At 36.6% G+C, this 21923-nt stretch overlaps 1 protein-coding gene across 3 annotated transcripts; it reads right to left on the bottom strand.

Annotated features, from left to right (window-relative positions):
• Positions 1 to 1096: 1096 nt before the first annotated feature.
• On the bottom strand, positions 1097 to 20962 carry ZNF214 (zinc finger protein 214). Of its 3 annotated transcripts, XM_036089259.2 has the most exons (5): positions 20701 to 20962; positions 20263 to 20321; positions 19574 to 19661; positions 9156 to 9317; positions 1097 to 8018 (listed from the first exon to the last, which is right to left on the bottom strand). In XM_036089259.2, exons 4-5 carry the CDS (start codon positions 9280 to 9282, stop codon positions 6334 to 6336), a joined length of 1812 nt encoding a protein of 603 aa, XP_035945152.1. In that variant the 5' UTR covers positions 9283 to 9317; positions 19574 to 19661; positions 20263 to 20321; positions 20701 to 20962; the 3' UTR covers positions 1097 to 6333. The 3 variants fall into 3 exon arrangements, with proteins under 3 accessions (XP_035945152.1, XP_035945153.1, XP_035945151.1); XM_036089260.2 differs by lacking the exon at positions 20263 to 20321; XM_036089258.2 differs by lacking the exons at positions 19574 to 19661; positions 20263 to 20321; positions 20701 to 20962 and adding an exon at positions 19358 to 19507.
• Positions 20963 to 21923: the final 961 nt, after the last annotated feature.

Below are 21923 nucleotides of genomic sequence, written 5' to 3'. Positions count from 1 at the left end.
AACCATCAGGCTATACTTATTCCTAAGACTACATATTTTGCTCAGTCTGCTTGAAATACCTAACTGCCTCCCCCCCAGGTTATTTCAGTTTATTCGGACTAAGATTGGAATCACACCCTAACTCCTACCCAAGGTTGGGCTGGACTAGTCCTATGGCACAATTTGAACTTCATATTATCCATATAAAAAAAACCCTACATCTGTAGGAGTAGCTCAAACTCCAAAATGAAATCATTAATCTAGACAGAATAATTTCACTCTTCCTAAAACCCTCTTTGCTTAACTACAAGTTTTTACAAGCAATTCCTCCTGTCTGTAAACTATTTTGGTCTCCTTTTTACATATTAAAATGCTATCCAAAGCCCAGTTTTAGAACTACCTTCTGATATATTCATCATACTCAAAAATCTATCCAAAATTTGATTATTTCTCTCACCTCCCCAGTTAATACTAGGTTAACACCTTATCTCTTGTAGGCCTTACTGCAATACCTCCTAAGGAATCCTTGCTTTGCCTCTAGCCCCTACCTTTGGTCAATTCTTCACAGCCTTCAGAGTGACCCTGTTAAAATTTAAAGTTAAATCATGTCCCTCTCTTCAGTGGCTTTTCAGGCTATCTTTAACCTTATTTTTTTATTTAAGTTCAGTTAATTAACATAGTGTATTATTAGTTTCAGAGGTATAGTTCACTTAACCTCATTTTTTAGTATGTTTTCCAAATTTACGCTGGTGAGCACACAAGGGAAAAATAAAACGAACAATTAAAAAAGGAAACTATCTCCTACTGTCAAAACTCAATAACACCACCTAGTGGTGTACTAAATGGTCTTGTGGCCTCCATTCTTGCTCATTCTCTTCCCCTCACTCTACAACATACCCAATCTCCACACTGTTGTTAAAATCATCTTTCCAAAACGAGAGTATCGCACCCTCCTTTAAGATTCTTTAATATTTCTTCATGACTAACAAATTTTTTAACTTGACGCAGGGAGTCCTTCATGGTCGGGCCATCCTCTAACCTCTCCTTCCAATCTCACACTTCTGCACCATCAGTGTCAGGCTACTTGTAGCCAGTCGTCTACATCATTTATTTTCATGATTTCATTTCTTTGCACAAATTACACTTCTGTGACCTATATTTCAATCCAATAATTGAATGTAGAAAATTATAAAAGTTGACAAAAATAATCGGAAACTTCATACACGGTGACATGGCAGTTAAATTCATGATATAAAAATGAAAAGTCTGAATCCCTGATAATATAGAGAGAATTAAGCATTATGGTATGGTAACACAATGGAATATCATGTAACCATTAGCATTTTAAATAAGTTGTATGTAAAAATGTGATTTTATTTATGAAAATAAAACACCAATAAAAATATGAAAAATACAGGAAAGTATGAAGAACATAAATATAGCCACAATCCATCCTATCAAATAGATCCACTAATAACATTTTTTTGTGTGTATATATATATATATATATATGCATATAATCTCCAACTTTTCCCTGTGGGAATATCTATATAAATATATATATATTATAAATAGAATCTTACCCATATACAGTTCTGTATCTTGTTTTCAGTAGTTTTCAATTGACACCATAAGTATATTATTACAATATTCTTGGAAAATATAAGTTTGAATGACTGCATAACATTACACATATAGGACCTTTCCCCTATTGGGGGGGGGGGAGTGCAGCATAAAAAATACTGCAATAAATATCTTGAACATTTATTTATCTTTGTGTGTTCTAATGTAGTTCAGAAGGCTTAAACCTGCCACTTTCTGGGGAAATCTCTTGGAACATGAGCCCTCAAGGGCCATGTTATATGCCTTATTATCCTATCCCTGGGCATGTCTGAAGGGACCAGAGTGAACATCTGATACAAAGCTAGCCAATCCAAAGGCTTCCCAGTAGCCTGTGGTTTAGCCTGGCCTCAAAGGCTTGTGTAGAGGTAGTAATGAAAATTGAGCCAATCATCTTCCCCCACTCAGAAATGTGAATAGAGACCCAGAAGGAAGTTACAAATCAGTGGTAGGCAATAGAATTTAAAAACATATATTCATGGATGTGGTGGCAATTCTAGACCTGCAGAGTAAGTAAACAGGAGGTCAATATGTAGAGAGGAGAGGCTACTGAAAGAGAAACAAGTTTTTCAGAGAGTGGCTTTGTCTAATGGCTTTCTAGAGCAAGTTCCCATATGAAAGCTTCTGTCCTTGGATTTTTTCTGGGAGATTTTAAAACATGAATGTTATATAGCTCTATTTTTGAATTAGATAACTTAAGTGGGTCTTTGTTCTTTGGAAATAGAATCGCTCTAATAATGTGTGAGCTATTTCCAAAAAATATATGCCTAGACATGAAATCACTGTCGGAAAGAATATCAACAATTTTAAGGCTTTATGATTAATTAGCCAAATAGCTTTCCAGAGTCTATCAATATATACTTATTGTAAGTAGTGTATAAGTATCGATCACTCTGTACTCTCACTGAAAATAGCTATTATAAGTAATAGAAGTGGTATTTTATTGCTTTAATCTGGTGATGTCCTTTGCCAATTTTTAGTAGATGTCCATCTTCCTTATTAATTTATAAAAGTTCTTAACTGTCATAATCATATTTTCCCTATTGTCTGATTTCCATGTTTTTCACCTACAGTTTAGAAAATTTTATGTGGCCAAATTCTTAGGTATTTTTTCTGAGTTCTTCCTTTTTATCTAATTCTCAAAAAATGCATATGTGTATGTGTGTTTTCAACCATATAAAAACCCACTTTGGTGAATTTTAAATATTTACGTTAAAGCAGCACAACCCTCTTTAGAAAGAAATCTTATGCTAATCTTGAATATGAATCAGATAAAAATGGGGTTAAATTTGTAGTTCATTTCTGACACACCAGCCTTCATGAAACCACATGGAGATTCATGGAAGTCTGCCTGAAAACCTGTGCTTTAAATAGATATTAGAACAATATATATACGATGTATGTCATGAAAGCCCAATTTTGTTTTTCACCAGAGTTGTCATTTTCTTAGCACCATTTACTGAATAATCCTTTTCCTATTCATAGATCTTTTTAATATGTAAAGTATATATGCATATATACTAAATATGTTATTACATATGTTATCCATATGCTGGTCTGTTTCTAAGTGATTTACTGACTGAGCATTTTGAACACTTTTTTCAAATGTACAAGTTCTCCATTAATTTCAGTATATCATTTACTTTTTATTTTAGGGCAATCTCATTGATCTTATAAATTATCTTTGCTCTTCTCCAATGTCTGTTTTACTTAAAAGACTTCAGATTTTTTTAAAATTTCAAATCTCATTGGAGTTTTGATGAAATTTGAAATCTATAGATTAACTTAGGAACATTTCCTCTAAAAAAAATTGTAAGACTTCTCTATGCAAGTCCTCTTTTATTTTCCTCATTTTTTCATTATTTTCATCTATATTTTTACTTGTTCTTTTTTAGAAAAGAAATTTAAGTGTTATTATAAACCATACTTTTTTCTACCCATTATATTTTCTGATTATAGCAAGAATTTAGGAAACTACTGGTTTTTGTGGGTAAACCTTTAGTTCATTTTTATTAACTTTTAAAAACATATTGTAGGCACTCCCTTATGTTTGTATAATAAACCTTCACCTATTTTTTTGCCTATTCTTTTATATCAATAAAATTAATCAGTAAATTAATATTGAGCAATCAATCAATTAATAAGTTACCGATTAATATCATTTTGCTTTAATTTTTTTGTCTTTTGCTAATAGGGACTAAATAGTCTTTGTTTTTATTTTCTCCTGTTTTGAAAGGCATATGTGCTTTAGTTCTATTAGTTGCCAATTTCTAACTTTGTAAAAAAAATATATATTTTTTATACCTTTATTTCTTCAATTGTTAAAGAAGATGTAGAGTCCCTATTTAGGATCAGAAATGTAGCACATTTTCCTTTGCTGTTCTTACCCCCATAGGGTTGCCGGATTTCCAAATAAAAACACAGGATGCCTAATTAAATTTGAATTTCATATAAGCAAATAATTTCTTAGTGTAAGTCCCATTCAATATTTGGGATATACTTATACTAAAAAATTATTCAGTGTAGATCTGAAATTTAAACCCATGTATTTTGTCTGACAGTCATAGTCTCCCTCTCAGGCATTTATATATAATCTGCTTTTATACTCAGCATTTGTATATTAAATATTTTTTTTGCACAGCTATTTAAAATTTTGGACATTTTGTAAACAAATTAACAGTTATTCTGTTTAACTGATGTTAGTGCTCATTACCAGTTTTAGGCCATAATTTCCACATTCTTGAGCTCTCTTTAAGAAAGGAACATGTAAAAAAAAAAAAAAGGAACATGTGATGAGCACTGGGTGTTATATGCAACCAATGAATCATTGAACACTACATCAAAAACTAGTGATGTACTATATGGTGGCTAACTGAACATAAAAAAAAAAGGAACATGTATGATGTTTCCTGTTTTCTTATCTAATCTGTTACCTGCACAATTTAGACAATGACAATTTAGTTGATTAAAAAAAAATACCATAGGTGATAATGGGATTTTAATCTCACAATTCTGAAGGTGTCGTTCCACCGTCTTTTGACATTTACTTTTGAAGTTCTTTATCCATTCTCTTATCGCTGGCTTTGTAGATAACCAGAATTTTTCTTTCTGCATGCTTTCAATTGTTCTTTTCCCTAAGCTGTTTCTAAGCATGGTTTTTATATTGGTTTTGCCTAAAATCTAGTGAGCATATATACGTTTAGTTCAGGTAAAATGTCTTAATTTCTTTGATCATTGATTCTATTCCACATTCTTTTATCTTCCTTAGAAACACCTTTAATTCCTACATTGGATCTCCATTCTTTGCACTTCCTATCTGTATTTTCATTGTTTCCATCTCATTATCCTTTTTGTATACATTGAAGATCAAGTTTATTCATTACAGTATTTGATATTCTGCTTCTGTTGCCTTTCACTTTGATCCATTTTAAATTTCCCTGTAGTCCTTTTTCGTTATTTTTATTTTAGAGGCTCTTCTCTACTTAAGGATTTCTGCTTTAGTTTCACTGATTTCAGGTTTTCTGTCATGCTACTCAAGACACCAGTTTTTTGAAAATTTCTTCAGGAGACTGAAATAACTAATTTTCAGGGCTATCGGGTTTTAATTCTTCATGGTGGTGTTCTTTCTTTGGTACTGCAATTCCCTGTTATTTCCCTGAACAAGTCCACTTAATTTAGTTTCTCTTGGGCAGTGATGTCTAAACATATTTATATTATCAATAGTTAGGACTTGTGTATTCCTGCTGACTCTACTCCATTTTACAATGGCCAAATTCTCTCTTCTTCCATAATTAGGTTATTCAGTTTTGCACATAGATCTGAGTTTAGTTCTATTTCTCTATTACCTCTCTGTTCTGAGAATAAATCAGTCTACTGCTTAAATCTCCAATTCTGAACAGATGGAATATCTTTAGTTTCCTGAAGATCCACTTCTATTAGGTTTTGCTGACATCTTTCACACCCTATTTAGAGACATTAAATATTGGACTTCTTGTTATGTGGTTCTGAAGCTATGAATCAATGTGGAATCCTGGGGAGGGGGTTGTGAGAGTGCACTGTGGTAACCTCAAAGTGCAGCACCCCTGCAAAAGATGGTTCCTTGGTTCCTGACTTTTCTGGTTGACAGAGATAACATCCCTGAGACATCCTATCTCAGATAAAGGGTCATGCAGTGCTTTCCTATCTTATGTCATAAGCAATCGAATTGTCCTTCCCTATAGTTGATTCTTCCACATTTGAGCAATAGGTTATCTACCAGTTTGAGTTTCAAGTTTTGTGTTTTTCCTGTGGCTTCCTAGGGACTTTACAGAGGAGTCAGAGTGCTATTTCATAGCTAGCTAGCCAATTTCCATTTAAAACAAAATGTTAAGTAAGTGTTTTGAAGTCAGTGAAAATAGAGTTGAATATACAGTAAGATTTCATACACATGAAAATGCACAAAAAAAGGCTAGAATAAAACAGGATCAAGAGTTTTCTCCTTGAATCTTTCAGATATTTTATAATGGATATGTATGATATAATAGAAAAAGTAAATACACTTTCATTTTAAATATATAGGCATCCTCCTAAGGATTTCTTCTTGAAGCAAATGATTCTTAGTGGGGGTTGAGGGAAACTATAAATGTTGCTTGGGATTATTTGGGTAATTTATAGAATTTTCTTCCCAGCAGTATTTATTGGGCTTAATGTTAAGCTTTAATTAAAGCGGTTACCTAAATGTAATTATAAGGTTTCTCATGTGTGATTATTGTGAAGATGTGAATTCTGATCAAATCCCTTATAATACTCATGGCACTTATGAGGTTTCTCTCCTGTGTGGACTCTTTGATGAATTCGAAGAGCTGAGCTATGACTGAAACCCTTGCCACACTTCGTGCATTGGTAAGGCTTCTCTCCTGTGTGGACTCTCTGATGAATGTGAAGATTAGAGCTGTGACTAAATCCCTTTCCACAATCATCACATTTATAGGGTTTCTCTCCTGTGTGGACTCTCTGATGAATGAGAAGATGTGAACGCTGACTGAATCCCTTACCACACTGTTCACATTTATAGGGTTTTTCTCCAGTATGTACTCTTTGATGAGTATGAAGCTTCGAACTCTTGCTGAAGCCCTTCCCACATTCATGACAAGTATAGGGTTTCTCCCCAGTATGGACCCTCTGATGAATACGAAGATCAGAGCTGTGACTAAAGTCCTTCCCACAGTCATCACATTTATAAGGCTTCTCTCCTGTATGTACTCTTTGATGAATTTGGAGATTTGAGCGCTGGGTAAAGCCCTTACCACAGTCATCACATTTATAGGACTTCTCTCCCGTGTGGACTAACTGATGAATTCGAAGATTTGAGCTCTGACTGAAGCCCTTGCCACATTCATCACATTTATATGGTTTCTCTCCTGTGTGGACTCTCTGATGAACATGAAGTACTGAACTCCGACTAAAACTCTTACCACACTGATCGCACTTAAAAGGCTTCTCTCCTATGTGAAGTCTCTGGTGAATGTGAAGTAATGAATTTCTACTGAGGTCCTTATTACATTCAAATTTATAGAGTTTCTCTTCTGTATGCACTCTTTGATGATTGTGAAGACTAGAGATCTGACTGAAGCTCTTACCACACACGTGGCATATATAAGAAACTTCCCCTGTGCAGACTCTCTGATGAAAGTGAACACCTAAGCTTTGACTGAAGTTACCATCAACTTCATCACATCCATACAGCTTCTTACCTATGTGAATTCTTGTATGTCTGTATAGGTCTGATTTCTGAGAGAAGCATGCTGTGCTAATAGAGCATTGATAGAACTTTTCTCCACGTTGATTTCTCTTGTGGAGAACACACTGTGAGTTCCAATAATAAATTTCTTTACATTTATTACATCCACAGTATTCCTCTTCCATAGAGTTTTTCAGTAGGTCATGTTGACATAGGTCCCCAGTGTACTCCGGAAGGGCTTCTACTGTTGGGACGTAAGAATGTTGAACTATAAGCTTCTGTTCTTTTTCCACAGAGAGATTTTTCCTAGATATGCCAAGATGGCATCTGCTTCCTTGAAAACCATGTGAATCATTCACATTGATTTCTCTAGCATAGTCTCGAGGGGTATGTTTTGTTTCGAAGGACTGCCAAGGTATAAACTTTGTATATTTTAAGTTTCCGGGACTTTTACCTTCAAAAGTCATTTCATAGTTCCCATACCCTGGTACTTGGGTGGAGAGTATTAACCATTCTGGATGGTGGGAAAGATCTTGTTGCTTTAGGTCTTTGGAATCTATTCCTTGGACAGTTTCCACATAGTTTCTATTCTCATATATCTGAGCGCTGGCATTCTTCCAGGCTTGCCAGCAGGGAAGATTTTCATGTTCTAAATATCTGAATCTTTCTTCTTGGGGTTTGTAGCTCTCTTTCCAGTTTCCTGGAATAAGAAGAATAAGCAGATAATCCATTGGTGAGATAAAGGTGGTTTTAAAAAATGTCCAAGTATCTCAAGTATCGACTTCCAGAATTATAGGAATATATGTGTGGGTGGGAGTGGGAAAGGATTATGACTTAGGCTGCTCCATATCTGGTCTGAAATTCATGTGTTTGTTCATTCATACATGTATTCATTCATTCATTCACTTATTCAGTCATTCCATAGATATATCTTGAGCATCTACTACTTACCAAGTACTGTTAGAAATAAACAAGTAAGGCTGAATGCTTCATGGAAATCATCTTAAAAACTGAGATTTAATTAGGTTACTCTAGTTGGGGCATTATTATAAGAAATAAAATATTGTTTCTATTTTTCTGTTCTAGCAGAGTGTGATAGATTGTGTGAAAAAATGGCTGCATGAACTCTGTACCTTTGGGGGTTCCCCTTCCATGCTGACTTTAGCTTGGCTAACAGTTTGCTTTGTTTAATGGGACAGTAGCAAAAGTGATACAAGCAGAGACTTGAAGGAGCTTGCATACTGAGGCTTGCCCTCTCTCTCACTAGTTATGAAAATCCTGTGACCACCACCATGTAAACAAGCCTGAGCTAGCCTGCTTAAAGAGGGACATATGGTCAACACATTCCCATTATCCCCACTGATATCAACCAACTGCCAGACATGTAAGTCAGACTGTCCAGTCTCGTCTTAGACCATCGAGCCCCAGTCAGATCACTCTATGATAGGAGATCCATCTAACCAATTAGAATCATGAAAAATAATGTTTAAGTCACTAAGTTTGTGGTAGTTTGTTATATAGCAAAAGCTAACTTGTATAAATAGTATGAAGAGAGAACAAATTTAGGACCACACAAAATTGATTACGTGTGGAGATCTGTATTTTAAGTGTAATCCAGAAAATAAATAAGAATAAAAATCACAAATACCTATTAATTACATAGCCTAGGTGTCTTGGGAGAGGTCTTGCTCTATCTTCTGTCATCTGATTTATGACCCATTTCTGAGGGTCGTATTTCTTCTATCTCAATACAATACCTAGATAAAGAACCAAAATACTCAACAAAACTGGTCCCAGAAGAAACTAATTCTATTACCTAAGAGCTGGATAACTTTACCTACTGACATGACATTTGTGTAGTTCTCCCACATGACCTCTCTGTAGAGCTTTTTTTGAGAAGAATCCAGGAATTTCCACTCCTCCCAAGTAAAAATAACAGTCACATCTTCAAATGTTACTGCCATCTGGTCAAAGATCAGGTTTTCCAGGAAGAAGAGATCTAAGGGAGAAGATGGACAAAGAAACAGCCATTCAGCAGGTAACATAAGTGACAAACGAAATAAAAAAGGAAGAACTTCAATAATGAAGAAAAACAAGAAAGGTTAAGAGTAGACATAATCACAGGGATGGCTAAATAATGTATGCAGTCACTGAAGCCCATCACAGTCATCAGAAACATTTATATAGCATCTGTCTGCTAACCACTGGGCTAAGGACTTCACATATATTTCAAGTAGTCCTCACAGCCACCCTCTCTTGTAGATACTATTATTATCCCAGTTTTAAAAATTAGTAAGTAATGGTTGAAAAAGATTAAGTCAATTGATCCCCCAACCCTTTTTATTCTGGAAATGTTCATCCTCCTGCTCCAATCTGGGCTGGCTATTCTTTAGTGCTCCATTTTCAAGATCATATACTTCTTCCCCTTTTGTGATTTACTCCATTAATTGGGAGGTATACACCCAAATGAGTTCAGTCAAGCTTATAAATGTTAATTCCATGGCCACTGAAAAAAAGCAAAGGTGAGAAACAGGCAAGGTTTTCTTCAGGACACACATTTGGTTTAAAGGAGAATCTCCAAGCATGGTTACAGTGTATGCTTGAAGTCCTTATCATCACTCACAAGTGGCTGGGTATCAAATTCTAGAGTGAAAAGAATTTTTCTCAGAATTGCTTCACTGTTCATATGCCTTCACTGTTGTTTCTAAGACCTTTTTTTTTTTTTTTTAACTCTAATTCCTTTGCAAGCAACTTTTTCTTCGCTCTCTGGAAATATCTTAGGATCCTCTTTTGACTGGCCCTCAGCCTCCAGTGGTGAGGATGCATCCTCAGCTTCCTTGAAGTTCACAGGGCTTATCAAATCCTTCTGGTGCTTATTCCCCTGTGGAGCATTCCAGGATGTAATGTTTTTAGCCCTTGCGGCTCTTACCACTGTTTCTCCTGTTGCTTTCCAAGTTTTGGGTTTGTTTTTTGTTTTACTTATTTATTTATTTGTTGAGAGAATGAGTGTACATGCGGGGGTTGGTGGGGTTGCAGAGGAAGGAGAGAAAATCCCAAGCAGACTCTGGGCTGAGTGTGGAGCCTGAGGTAAGGCTCGATCCCACCACCCCGAGATCACGACCTAAGCTGAAATCAAGAGCCAGACGCCCAACTGACTGAGGCACCCAGGTAACCCTTCCAAGTTTTTGTAGAAATTCCTCATTTGCTGATGGCTCTTTACTTCATCATTGCAGGTTCATACAGTTTTTAGTTTCTTATTATCATGAAGTTTTAGAAAGAAGAGATAAATATATGTATTCAAACTGCCTAAAAATACTTTTAGTGGAGAGAACAGCTCATAAATTGGTTATGTGACAAATTCTTTGAATTTCTTTGATGACATTCTCAATTCTAAAGTTCAATTAAAAATGTTTAGTAAATACTATGAATAAAGGAAAAAGATACTTTTCATGGAGGAAAACTAGAATATCATCACTATCAAATCACTATAATCATAGCAGTTAAATATTATCAAGAAGTTATGTGAAAAGGGCTGTTATCTCATTATCACAACAATCCTAAAAGGTAGAATTATCAACACTAAAGGAATAAGGAAACCAACATTTAACAAGATTAAGTAACTTGTACAAGGTCATGCAGTTACAAAATAGTGGCATACCTACTAAGTCAAAGTCAGAGGAGTCAAAAACAACTTGGTAAAGGGTTGTAAATAATTTCCATGTACGTCCTTATTGTGTTAACAAAAGGACAATGGGAAGATGTACTGATATTCAAGAATTCAAAATACACCACCCAGGTACTGCTTTCCAAATAAACTACATGAAAATCCATGCCTAAACAATGAAGTACTAACCACAAATAAGAACTCAAGAATGAGAAAATTCAATGCTATTTTTAAATGTTTATAAAATAAATGTTAAAAACTTAAAATATATGTCTTTTAACACATACAAATGAAAATATAAATAAAATAAGAAAAATGGGATGCTTAGAAGCCCAGACTGCAGGACTAAAAACTGGAGTCAGAACAGAACAGAAATGAACTCACTGGTTCCTTATTTTGTAAGAAGTACAGAAAAAAAAAAACTCAGCCTGTTATTGGCTTTGTTATTTTTTTAAATATTTAAGAATTTCTTTAAAAAATTATACTAGAGGGACACCTGGGTGGCACAGTCAGTTAAGAGGCCAACTCTTGATTTCAGCTCAGGTCATGACCCCTGGGTCCTAGGATCGAGCCCCACCTCAGGCTACATGCTCAGCGGGGAGTCTGCTTGAGGATTCTCTCTCTCTCTCTCTCCCTCTACCCCTCCCCTTGCTCATGCGTTCTCTCTCTCTAAAATAAATAAATAAATCTTAAAAATATATACTAGAGATTTGGTCTAGTTGCTCTTACTGAAAATAAATTCATAAAATTTTTAAATAATTCTGAAGTAATATAAGTAAAAACTGAAAGCCTACCCTCCACAAATAACTTGGAGACATTGGAAAGCTTCACTAGGGCTTAGTGAAGGATAGTTTCTACTGGGTCCTTTCTGATTTTTTTTCAGGCATACCCACAAACATACATACCCCACTGACATTTTTTTCTTAACAAAGACATCATAACTCTGGTTTGCATTTTTCACATAATATATAATGTACAACTTCACATTTCAGTACATACAGGTCTATCTTATTTGTGGTGGTTTTAAAATATGTCCACAAATTATTTGATTCCCTTCCCTTCAAGAGGTGTAGCCAGTTCCCCACCCTTTGAGCGTGGGCTAGACTGAAGGACTCACTTCTGATGAATATTATATAAAAAACAGAAGGGGAAGAAGTAATGGTGTGCAGCTTTCAAGACTAGTTCTTAAAGGTACTGCAGCTTCCTCTCTGCCCTTTTTCTTAGCTCACTCACTCTTGGAGAAGCTGCCTTCCATGTGGGGAGAACACTTAGGAGTCCTGTGAAGAGGCCATGTGGCAAGGAACTGAGGCCTTCTGTCCTCAGTGAGAAATAAGGCATCCTGCCAACAGCCACATGAGTGAAAACCATCTTAGCAGAGGATCCTCTGGCCCTAGTGAAGCTTTCCAATGTCTGCAGTCCTGCTGACAGCTTGACTGCAGCCTCATGGGAGACCCTGAGCCAGAACCACACAGCTATGCTGCTCCCAGCTTCCTGATCCTTAGAAATTGAGTGACATAATAAATGTGTGTTATTTTAAACTGCTAAGTGTAATTTACTATGCAATAAATACTATTGTTCTAGCAAACATTCTATTAGCGGTTAATTACTATTACAATCAAATTGTTTTAGAAAATAGAAAGTGAAAATTGCTAGCTTATTATGTGGCTAGTGTAATCTTGACTCCAAGACCAGATAAAGATAATACAAAACAGATTAGAATCCCATTTGTAAATTTTATAAATCTATAAAAATCCTAAATATTAGCTAATTGAATTCAGAAATATATTAAAAATATGCATCATGATCAAGCATGGTTTATTATAGGAAGGAAGGACAGTTCATATGACAAAATCTATCAACATAATTTACTATATTAATAGACTACAGAAGAAAACCATAATTAACTGATGAAGAGACATCATGTGATAAAGTTTATAATGTTCAACACCTTTATATGGTCTTTAAAAACTTTTAGCAAAGTAGGAATTAAAAACCCTCTCAACTGGTAAAGGTTACATATTAGGAACCTATATCACACATTAAGCTGAATGGACAAACTTTGTATGTGTTTCTTTTATTATGGTAAACAAGGTAAGAGTGACTACCATCACCATTGCTTTCAACATAGTACCAAAGATCTGACAAATACTGTAAGAAAATGAAACAACAGGCATAAAGATTAGAAGTAAAAACAAAAAATGTTAACTATTTGCATATATTATGGCAGTCTACCTAGAAAAACCAAGAGTACACAGATAAACCATAAACTAATCAGAGCTCAGCAAAATTACCAGATACAATAAAGCATAACTGTATCAGCAATCAATTGCTAGAAAATAGAGGACACCATTCACAAAAAGCAAAACAAAAAAACAAAAAACCCCACTAAACCAAGAATATAAAGAACTCTTTGAAGATAACGTTTAAATTAGAATAAGCAGGAAGAAGAAGACCTAAATAAAAGGAGAAGCATACTTCCATGTTCTTGGGTGGGTTGAATTAAATTCAATACACCCCCAAATTCCAACTGGATTTTTTTGAGGAACACAATATACTTTTTCCCCTAAAATTTACAGGGAAAGAAAAAAAGGGTATAGTATAGACACTTAAGTAAACCAAGCAGGAAGACTTGCCCTACCAAATAGTGACATACTGCCAAACTACAACAGTAAAATCAGAACTGACAAATAGACCAGTAGAACAGCACGGAAGATTCAGACTGTGCTTGTTTATATATGACACATTAATAATAAAGATGGCATTAAAAATAAAAGGAAAGAATGGATTGTTTACTACATGGTGTTGTGAAAACTGAGTAACTATGAGAAAAAATAAAAGTGGATTCCAACTTAGTATCATATACAATGTGGACACTAGATGGATTAAACACTTAAAGTGGGGGGCACCTGGATGGCTGCCTTCGGCTCAGGTCATGATCCCAGGGTCCTCGGATCGAGCCCCATGTCGGGCTCCTTGCTCAGTGGGGAGCCCGCTTCTCCCTCTCCCTCTGCTGCTTCCCCTGCTTGTGCTGTCTCCCAAATAAATTTTTTTTTTTTTAAAGGGAAAGCTATAGAGTAAGCAAAAGAAAATGGTGGAGTTGAAAAACATTTACCATTCTGAAATGAATCCAAGAGCCAGTTCTTTGGAAGAAAAATATTAATAAAATAGATAAATTACCAGCTAGCTAACCAAAGGGGGAAAAAGGAGTGAGCATAAATAGAAAAAGTTAGAATTGACATTGGGGAAATGGCAACAGATAAAAATTTAACTGAATGTTAGATGGGCACTTTCCACAGCTCTTTAAAAATAAATCTTAATCTTAATAGGACATATATTTTTTCCTGGAAAACCATTCAATATGTCATAAAGAGAAAATATCTGAACAGGTCAGTTTTATGAAAGAAATTGCTCAAGTTATCAAAGAACTATGACCTTCAAAAATAACCAACCCGAAAGTTTTCTTACATAAATTCTTTCAAATTTTCAAGGAACAAATTTGGAGTTATTAAATTGTTCCAAACATATAGAAAAACTAGCAAAAATTTTAAAACATTCAGGAAAACACTGAGATAATAAAAGTCAGAAACTATAGATCTATATTATTAATGAATATTTATATAAACTTCAAGAATAAATAAAGGAAAACATAAGGCCAATAAAATCCAGCAACACCTATTATTTATAACATACTGCTACAGAACTAATTACTCCAAAATGTGGTGGCTTCACACAACAATAATTATTATCTTTCATAATTTCTCTGGGTCAGAAATTCAGGAATGGCCTGGCTGGGCAGTTCTAGCTCAGATCCCTCATGACATTGTTGAGTAGTGGCTTGATTGGGCTGGAGGATTCACTTCCAGAGTGGCTCACACACATGGCTGGCAGGCTGGTTGTGACTGTTGATGGAAGGTCTGTTTCTTTGCACTTGGTTATGTGGCCTGGGCTACCTCTCAACATGGAGGCAAGCAAAAGCTGCATCCTTTCTATGACTTAGCTCTCGAAGTCACATAGCATCACTTCCACTATACTCTACTGGTGAGGTGATCACAAGCCCCAGCCAGATTTGAGAAGCGGGGACACAGATCCTACTTTTTGGTGGGAAGAGTAAGTCACATTGTAAAACAAGCATGAAGAGTCAGATATGTTATAGGTGTGGCCACCTTTGGAAAATGCAAATGCAATCTGCTAAAATACCAAAGCACATTATAGCATGATGGAGTGGTAGTTTATTCCAAAAGGTAAAGAAAGGTCCAAATGAAAAAATCTATTAACTCTAACTGTCATAATAATGTCAAATAAGAAAAGTGATATATTTTAATCAGTGCCAAAAAGGTACTTCTTAAAATGCAACATGGGTCCTTCATTTAAAACTACAAACAAAGCAAGTTAGCAAAACAAAAATGAAGACATGCAAATATATCTCATATCCAAAAGTAAAACATTAAAAGCATTCCCATTAAGACTGGAAACTCAACCTTTAAAGATACTGCAAATTCATTATTTTTAAACCACTAATGAAAGCACTTGACAATACAAGCAGACAATTATAAAGGATATGGTTGTACATAGGAAACCCAAGAAACTCAACTGAAAATCATTAGTAATTATAAGGAAAGTCAATGTCCCAGAAATTTTAATACTAGGTTTGTACCCTAGAGAAACTTACACATACATACCAGAAGATATGTACAACATTTTCAGTATAACTGCTGTAATAGCAAAAAACTACAAGCAATACAAAAGGCCCAACAACAGTAGGATGGATAAATAAGTTGTCATTCTGTGAAACAGTACACAGCAGTGAAAAAAGCTACAGCTACATAAATCAACATGGACGCACTGTAAAAATTAACATTATACTAAAGAAACCAATCACCGAAGAATATATACAGTGATTCCATTTAAGGAACAATAAACACAACATTTAAGATAGCAGTTGCCTCTTTAGGAAAAGGAGAGAATGAAATTGTGGGGTCACTAGGGGGGCTTTTAAAAATATTGATAGTCTAGGCTATTGATAGTCTATATAAAACATAATATTTTAGTATATTCTTTTGCATGCATGTAATGCATCACAATACAAGTTCAAATTAGTTAACCATGTAAAATACAATTATATAATTTAGAAAGTTCAGACATATAATCATTAAAAGGTATTTTAACCGACTGAGCCACCCAGGCACCCCTTTTAAAAGATGTTTTTAAAATGACATTTATGGGGGTGCCTGGGTGGCTCAGTCAGAGTTAAACGGCTTCCTTCGGCTCAGGTCATGATCTCAGGATCCGGGGATAGAGCCCTGCATCAGGATCCCTGCTCAGCGGTGAGTCTGCTTTTCCCTCTGCCCCCACCCATTGCTCGCTCGCTCTCTCAAATAAATAAAAATAAATAAATTTTTTAAAGTGACATTTACAATAGCAATTAAAAAATATAAATCCCAGGGTGCCTGGGTGGCTCAGATAGTTGAGCGTCTGCCTTCAGCTTAGGTCATGATCTCCAGGTCCTGGGATGGAGTCCAGGACCATGTTGGGTTCCCAGCTCAGCAGGGACTCTGTTTCTCCCTCTCCCTCTGCCTCTCCCCCTCCTTGTACTCTCTCTGTCTCTCTCTCAAATAAATATATATAAAAATTCCTACAAGCTTAACAAAAATACTTAGAACCTAGATAAATGTAGCTTTTGAATTTAGAAGACACTCTTCAATCTTAGGTAGGAGAAATAAACATAATTTTGTTATCACTAAACTTATCTACATTTTCAATGATACAATAGGTTTGGGGGAGGGTCTGAGAAACTGATTTTCAAGTACTTTTGTGAGGAAAAGGAAAAGTGTTAAAAAGAAATAATGAGAGGAGACTAACCCGATGGTATATTAAAACTCTGTAACTCTTAATTATAACACCATGAGTTTGACACAGGAATAGAGGAGATCAATAGAAAAGAATAGAAATCTGGAAATGGACCTAAATATAGCAGTAAATTCTAAATATGGTAAAGGTAATATCAAATTTGTGTGGATAAGATGGCTTATATAATTAATGATGCTGGATCATCTGACTAGCCTTTGGCCAAAAAAAAAAAAAAAAAAAAAGGCTAGATTCCCTGCCTCAATTCTTCTGTCTTAGTGACTAGAGTTGTATCAGATATGCATTATATTTTAAACAATAGCTAACATAATAGTGACCATTGTTAGTGATTCTGTTTGTCAGGCACTGTGCTGGTTTTTACATGTTTACATCTTAACCCTAGTAAGTTCTATTTCCCCACTTGAGAGTTGAGAAACTGGTTAAGTAATGCAATCTATTTCACATAACTCAGAAGTGGTAGAGGCATGAAACAATCTTAGATAATGGGTCCAGAGCCTGTATTTTGACCAATAAGCAATACTAAAAAAACATACTGAAAAGTTAATATATTCAATATCTAAAATTTATTATAAGAAACTTTTACTTCTTTTCTAAAATGAGCCATCTTCCTTTTCTTTATCCCTAAATGTGGAAAAAGAAAGGCTAAATTCCTCTGCATTGCCCATTAAGCATACTACGTATAAAGGAACAGAATTAAATACACTTGGATAGCAGTATAAGAATTGAGAGATGGGTCCATGAAACAGGACAACCCCTAAAGTGGTCTGTGTGTACATTTGTATATGTGTATGTGTATGTAAAAAATTTAGTAATTTGGCATATAAAAAGGTAGCACCACAATCAATGGAAAAAGTAAATGTTACTGGAAAAAAATAACTAAGTGGGAGGAAAAATGTTTAAGTTCTGTCATTTCTCACACCAAAATAAACACCTGACAGGTTTCAGAGTTAAACTTTTAAAATACCTGAAACTATAAAAAACAGTTGAGAAAAACAAAAGTAATTATGTATTATATTTGGGGGTGAAGAAGAGCTCTCAAAGCATAATACTACATAAATAAAAAGAAATAAGATTTCACTTTATACAAATGTGAAACTCCTATAAACAAAGAAGTCCTTAAAAGCAAAAGGCAAACAACTGGAGAAATAGAGCCTTTAACAAATGGTTTATATCTTTTACATACAAAGAATATCTTTTATCAAATACAAACAAAAAATTTAGTAGGAAAAAAAGTAATGCATGTCAAGAGGCATACATTACTTATGTCAAAGAAGGAATGCAAATGACCAGTAAATGTATGCAAAAAATGGTCAACCTTACTAAAGATTAAAGGGATGCAATTCAAGGCAAAATCTTAATACTCAAAGCTGGTAAAGGTTCAGAAAGATAATATCTTTCCTCAAATGGTTATAAAAGTTAATTCATGTAGTATTTCTAAAAAAGGAACTTAAGTTTTTCAAAAGTCTAAAACATGTTTATATTCCTTTACTCTGTTATCCTATTTCTCAGAGCATATCTTGAGGTTATAAAGAGATACACTAAATAAATTATGTATAAGAATATTTAATAGAAAAATTTTATGACAGCAAAATATTGAGAATTACTTAAGTTTTTCCCCAAAAAAGATTTAAATAAAGTACATATAGCTGGAAGGGAACATATATACCTAGAATAAAGCCCATATATCTGGAATGGAATGATACATACTTGGAATGGAATATTATATAGTCATTAAAACTCAGGCTACCAAAAAATATTTGGAAAAAATGTTAATTATATTTATATATAATATATATTTAACAATGAAAAAATTATACATATAACAGCTATCCATACATCCAACAAATATTCAATGAGGGCTTACTACATGCTAGGCATAGTTCTATGTACTGGAAATGTTCTCTGCCCTCATGGAACATATTTATCGTGTTCAAATTTTTTTATATATACTAATCTCTCTACATACATGTATGTTAGATTACCTATGTGTCTATAGTTGTATGTATGTGTACATATATGTATATATACATATTAGTGTCTGTACAGATTGAGTGTGTATGTATGTATATCAAATATTAGATAAAAGACTATAAGTAAATAGATCCAAATGTCAGTAATGGCTGCCTCTGTTGAAGTGCAGAGGACTGAGTGGTGCACAATAATAAGTAACCAATTAAATATGAATAGCCTTCCACAATGTGGCCTCACCTCATATATGCATACTTAAACACTCTCCAGTTACTAGCTCAGTTTTCTTATTTTCCCCTCAATTTCTGCCTAAGACTAAATGATCATCTTCCTGTCTAGAATAATATCTTCCTGTTCATGATGATTTTTCAAACCTGAGCTTCTGTTTCTGTCTTTTAAGTGCCACTCATTCTGACACTGTTTAATGTATGATAACTTGAGACATTATTATTAACCTCATATGGCTTATCTCCCCAATGTTAAGAAAAGACATTCTTATATATTTCCTTATCTCAGAGCATCAAGAACATTATACAACAGACCTGGATGATGGCTGAATAAATGAGTAAATGTTGGAAAGAGACACTGGATGGGAGGCAGGGAAATGCTACATAGGAGGCTTGGACGCTTCTCAGTCAAGTGAGGAACATTTTCTATTCTATCTGGTCCATCCATCCCCATTGCCGCTTCCTCTTACTCCCACCACCTGTGGAGAATTCAGGGGCATTTTATAAATGAGAAAAGACAATCCTACTCACCTGGGATCAGTCTTGAGGAAAATAGTGAACATTCCTTCCTTGTTTATGCTCCTCTTTTGGGGAAGGGTGGAGTTTTGAGGAGTCTGAGCTGAGGGAGAAGAAAGGAGGAATGAAAGATTGGGCATGCCTTGCAATTCCCAAACTCACTACAATCCCCATATACTAACTGGGTGTGACCCCCCCAAACCTCTTAGGAAGAGGCCAGAAAGAACCCAAGAACACTTCTGTTCCGTTTCAAGGGCCAGATAGGAGAGTTGTGAGAATTGGCACCCAAGACTTTATTCCTGAACCTTTAAAAACTTCAAAGGTACAGTTCTAGTTTGGGCATGAAAACAGAATTTGATCTCACAGTCCCTCCAGGGATGCAGATGCTCTCTATGTAATTTAACCTGAGTCTCAAAGCTTTCTTAGTTAATTATTAACAAGAATAATAAAATAGAAATGCGACACTTAGTTTCTTTCTAAAAGTATTTTTCTTGTTCAATCAATAAAGTAGAAAGATAATTCCATTGCTCTCCTGTACTTATTACAACAGAAATACTGGATTTACTATCAGAGTACCTAGAATCTTAAAGGATCCCAGATCTAGCGTTCCCAGGACCTGATCAGTCTCAAGTCTATTACTAACCACTTGTAGAACTTTGAAAATGACCAAACTTCTAGACCTCCTAGGGCCTCACTTTCCTCACCTGTAAAATGGGGACATGAGCCTTTGCTATCCCGGTCCTGCCTTGGTGATCACAGGTCCCTGGGGAAAATGATAAACAGTTAAGAGCCCTCTATCTCTAGCGGGGAGGGGGGGGGATGATTCATGGACGTTTCGAGAGCAGCACACGTTTGGACTCCCCCAGTGCGCCACGGGCTGCCCGAGTGTTTTTGGATTCAGACACCCAAACGGTTCTCAAGGAGTGGGATCTGCCCGTCAAGGCCACGGATCTGCGCGGCCTCCACTCCCGCAGCGAAGACGCGCGCGGCCTCCGTTCCACGTCCAGACCCCCGACCCGAGCTCCACCCCAACACTTTCCAACCCCGAGCACCCCGGCTCCAGGGTCCAAGCTGCCTCTGTCTTCCTCTCCCCTTCCCCATATTCGGTTCTAACTTGAGGAGGGCGGCTGTGAAGGACCCACCTACACCGGTGTCTTCGAGATTTCTAAGCCGGAGCCGCTTCTCGGCTCCTCACCCTCCCTTTTCTGCCACTCTTTCTTCAGCCACAGCTCTCCCCGCCCTTGTCCGCTTCTGGCTCGGTGCTCCCGAGAGTCCGCGTCACTTATGGAGCCTCTGAGGGGGACGGGACCGGCCAAAATAGTCCGTCTACACAAACAATAGCCGCAGCCCCGCTGGACCGAAATGGAAGCCCCAGGCCTCGGAGTAGACACTCGGAACGTTTCCATGGAGACGGAGGGGCGGGGCGGGAAAGGAGAGCGCTTGAGAACGTGGCTCCTGATTGGCCAGAAGGGGTGCGCAGGCCGGCTCTCAGCCACCCGTGTTCGTGGGCAGAAGACCTGTGCTCTTTGTGCTCTGAACAGAGGCTGGGGTCCAGTCACCCCCAATGCTAAAGAAATAGGAGTGTTCTAGGAGCTTTTAGGGCCCCTGAGAAGGGGGCGGGCCTGGGGATTCTGGGCCATGAGCGGCTGACCTCGAAGAATTCTGGGACTCTCAGAACCCGCAAGTGGGGAACCCCCCAATAGGAATCTGGGGAAACCAACTGCTGTCACTTCGCCTTTGGGGGCGAGGGAGGGTTGCACCTGCTGTCCCGCGCCCTCGGCGGAATAGACACCCCACTAGCTCTGGCCCTAGCATTGTCTCTAAACTCGAGGTTGGAGTCGCGCAGCCGCGAAGAGGACCTTTCAAATTCCAGGTTGCTGTTGCCCGGGACCCGCTTGGCTCCTGATGACACGGTGGCGGGTCGCGCTTTCCTCCTTCCTCTTTTCTTGCCAAGTCCTGGACTTTTCTGCAGACTCCAGGCAGAGAGGAGAAAGACAAGGTGGGACCGAGGCGGAGCCATGGGAAAGAGCCCCAGAAAGAGATCTGACCACTTGCTCTTCTATTATCTTGTTCAATGTTCCCTTAGGAAAATGTTTTCATTTCCTTAAATCACTTCTCCTCAAACTTAGGCTGGATCAGTAGTATTCAACTATTAGGTAAGGAACGCTTTCTAGGGTAGTCTTTAAAAGCAAGGGACTCCTTGGATTCTATTCTGACAATACCACCCACTCATGATGTGATCTTGGCTGAATGACAATCTCTTTGTGTCATCTTTAAAATAGGCACAATAGGGGCGCCTGGGTGGCTCAGTCGTTAAGCGTCTGCCTTTGGTCATGATCCTGGGGTCCTGGGATCGAGCCCCACA

The sequence above is a fragment of the Halichoerus grypus genome, chromosome 11, assembly GCF_964656455.1.
Source record: "Halichoerus grypus chromosome 11, mHalGry1.hap1.1, whole genome shotgun sequence".
Lineage (NCBI taxonomy): Eukaryota > Metazoa > Chordata > Mammalia > Carnivora > Phocidae > Halichoerus > Halichoerus grypus.
The sequence above is the reverse complement of the archived record's forward strand: the minus strand, read 5'-3'. Positions and strand labels throughout refer to the sequence as shown.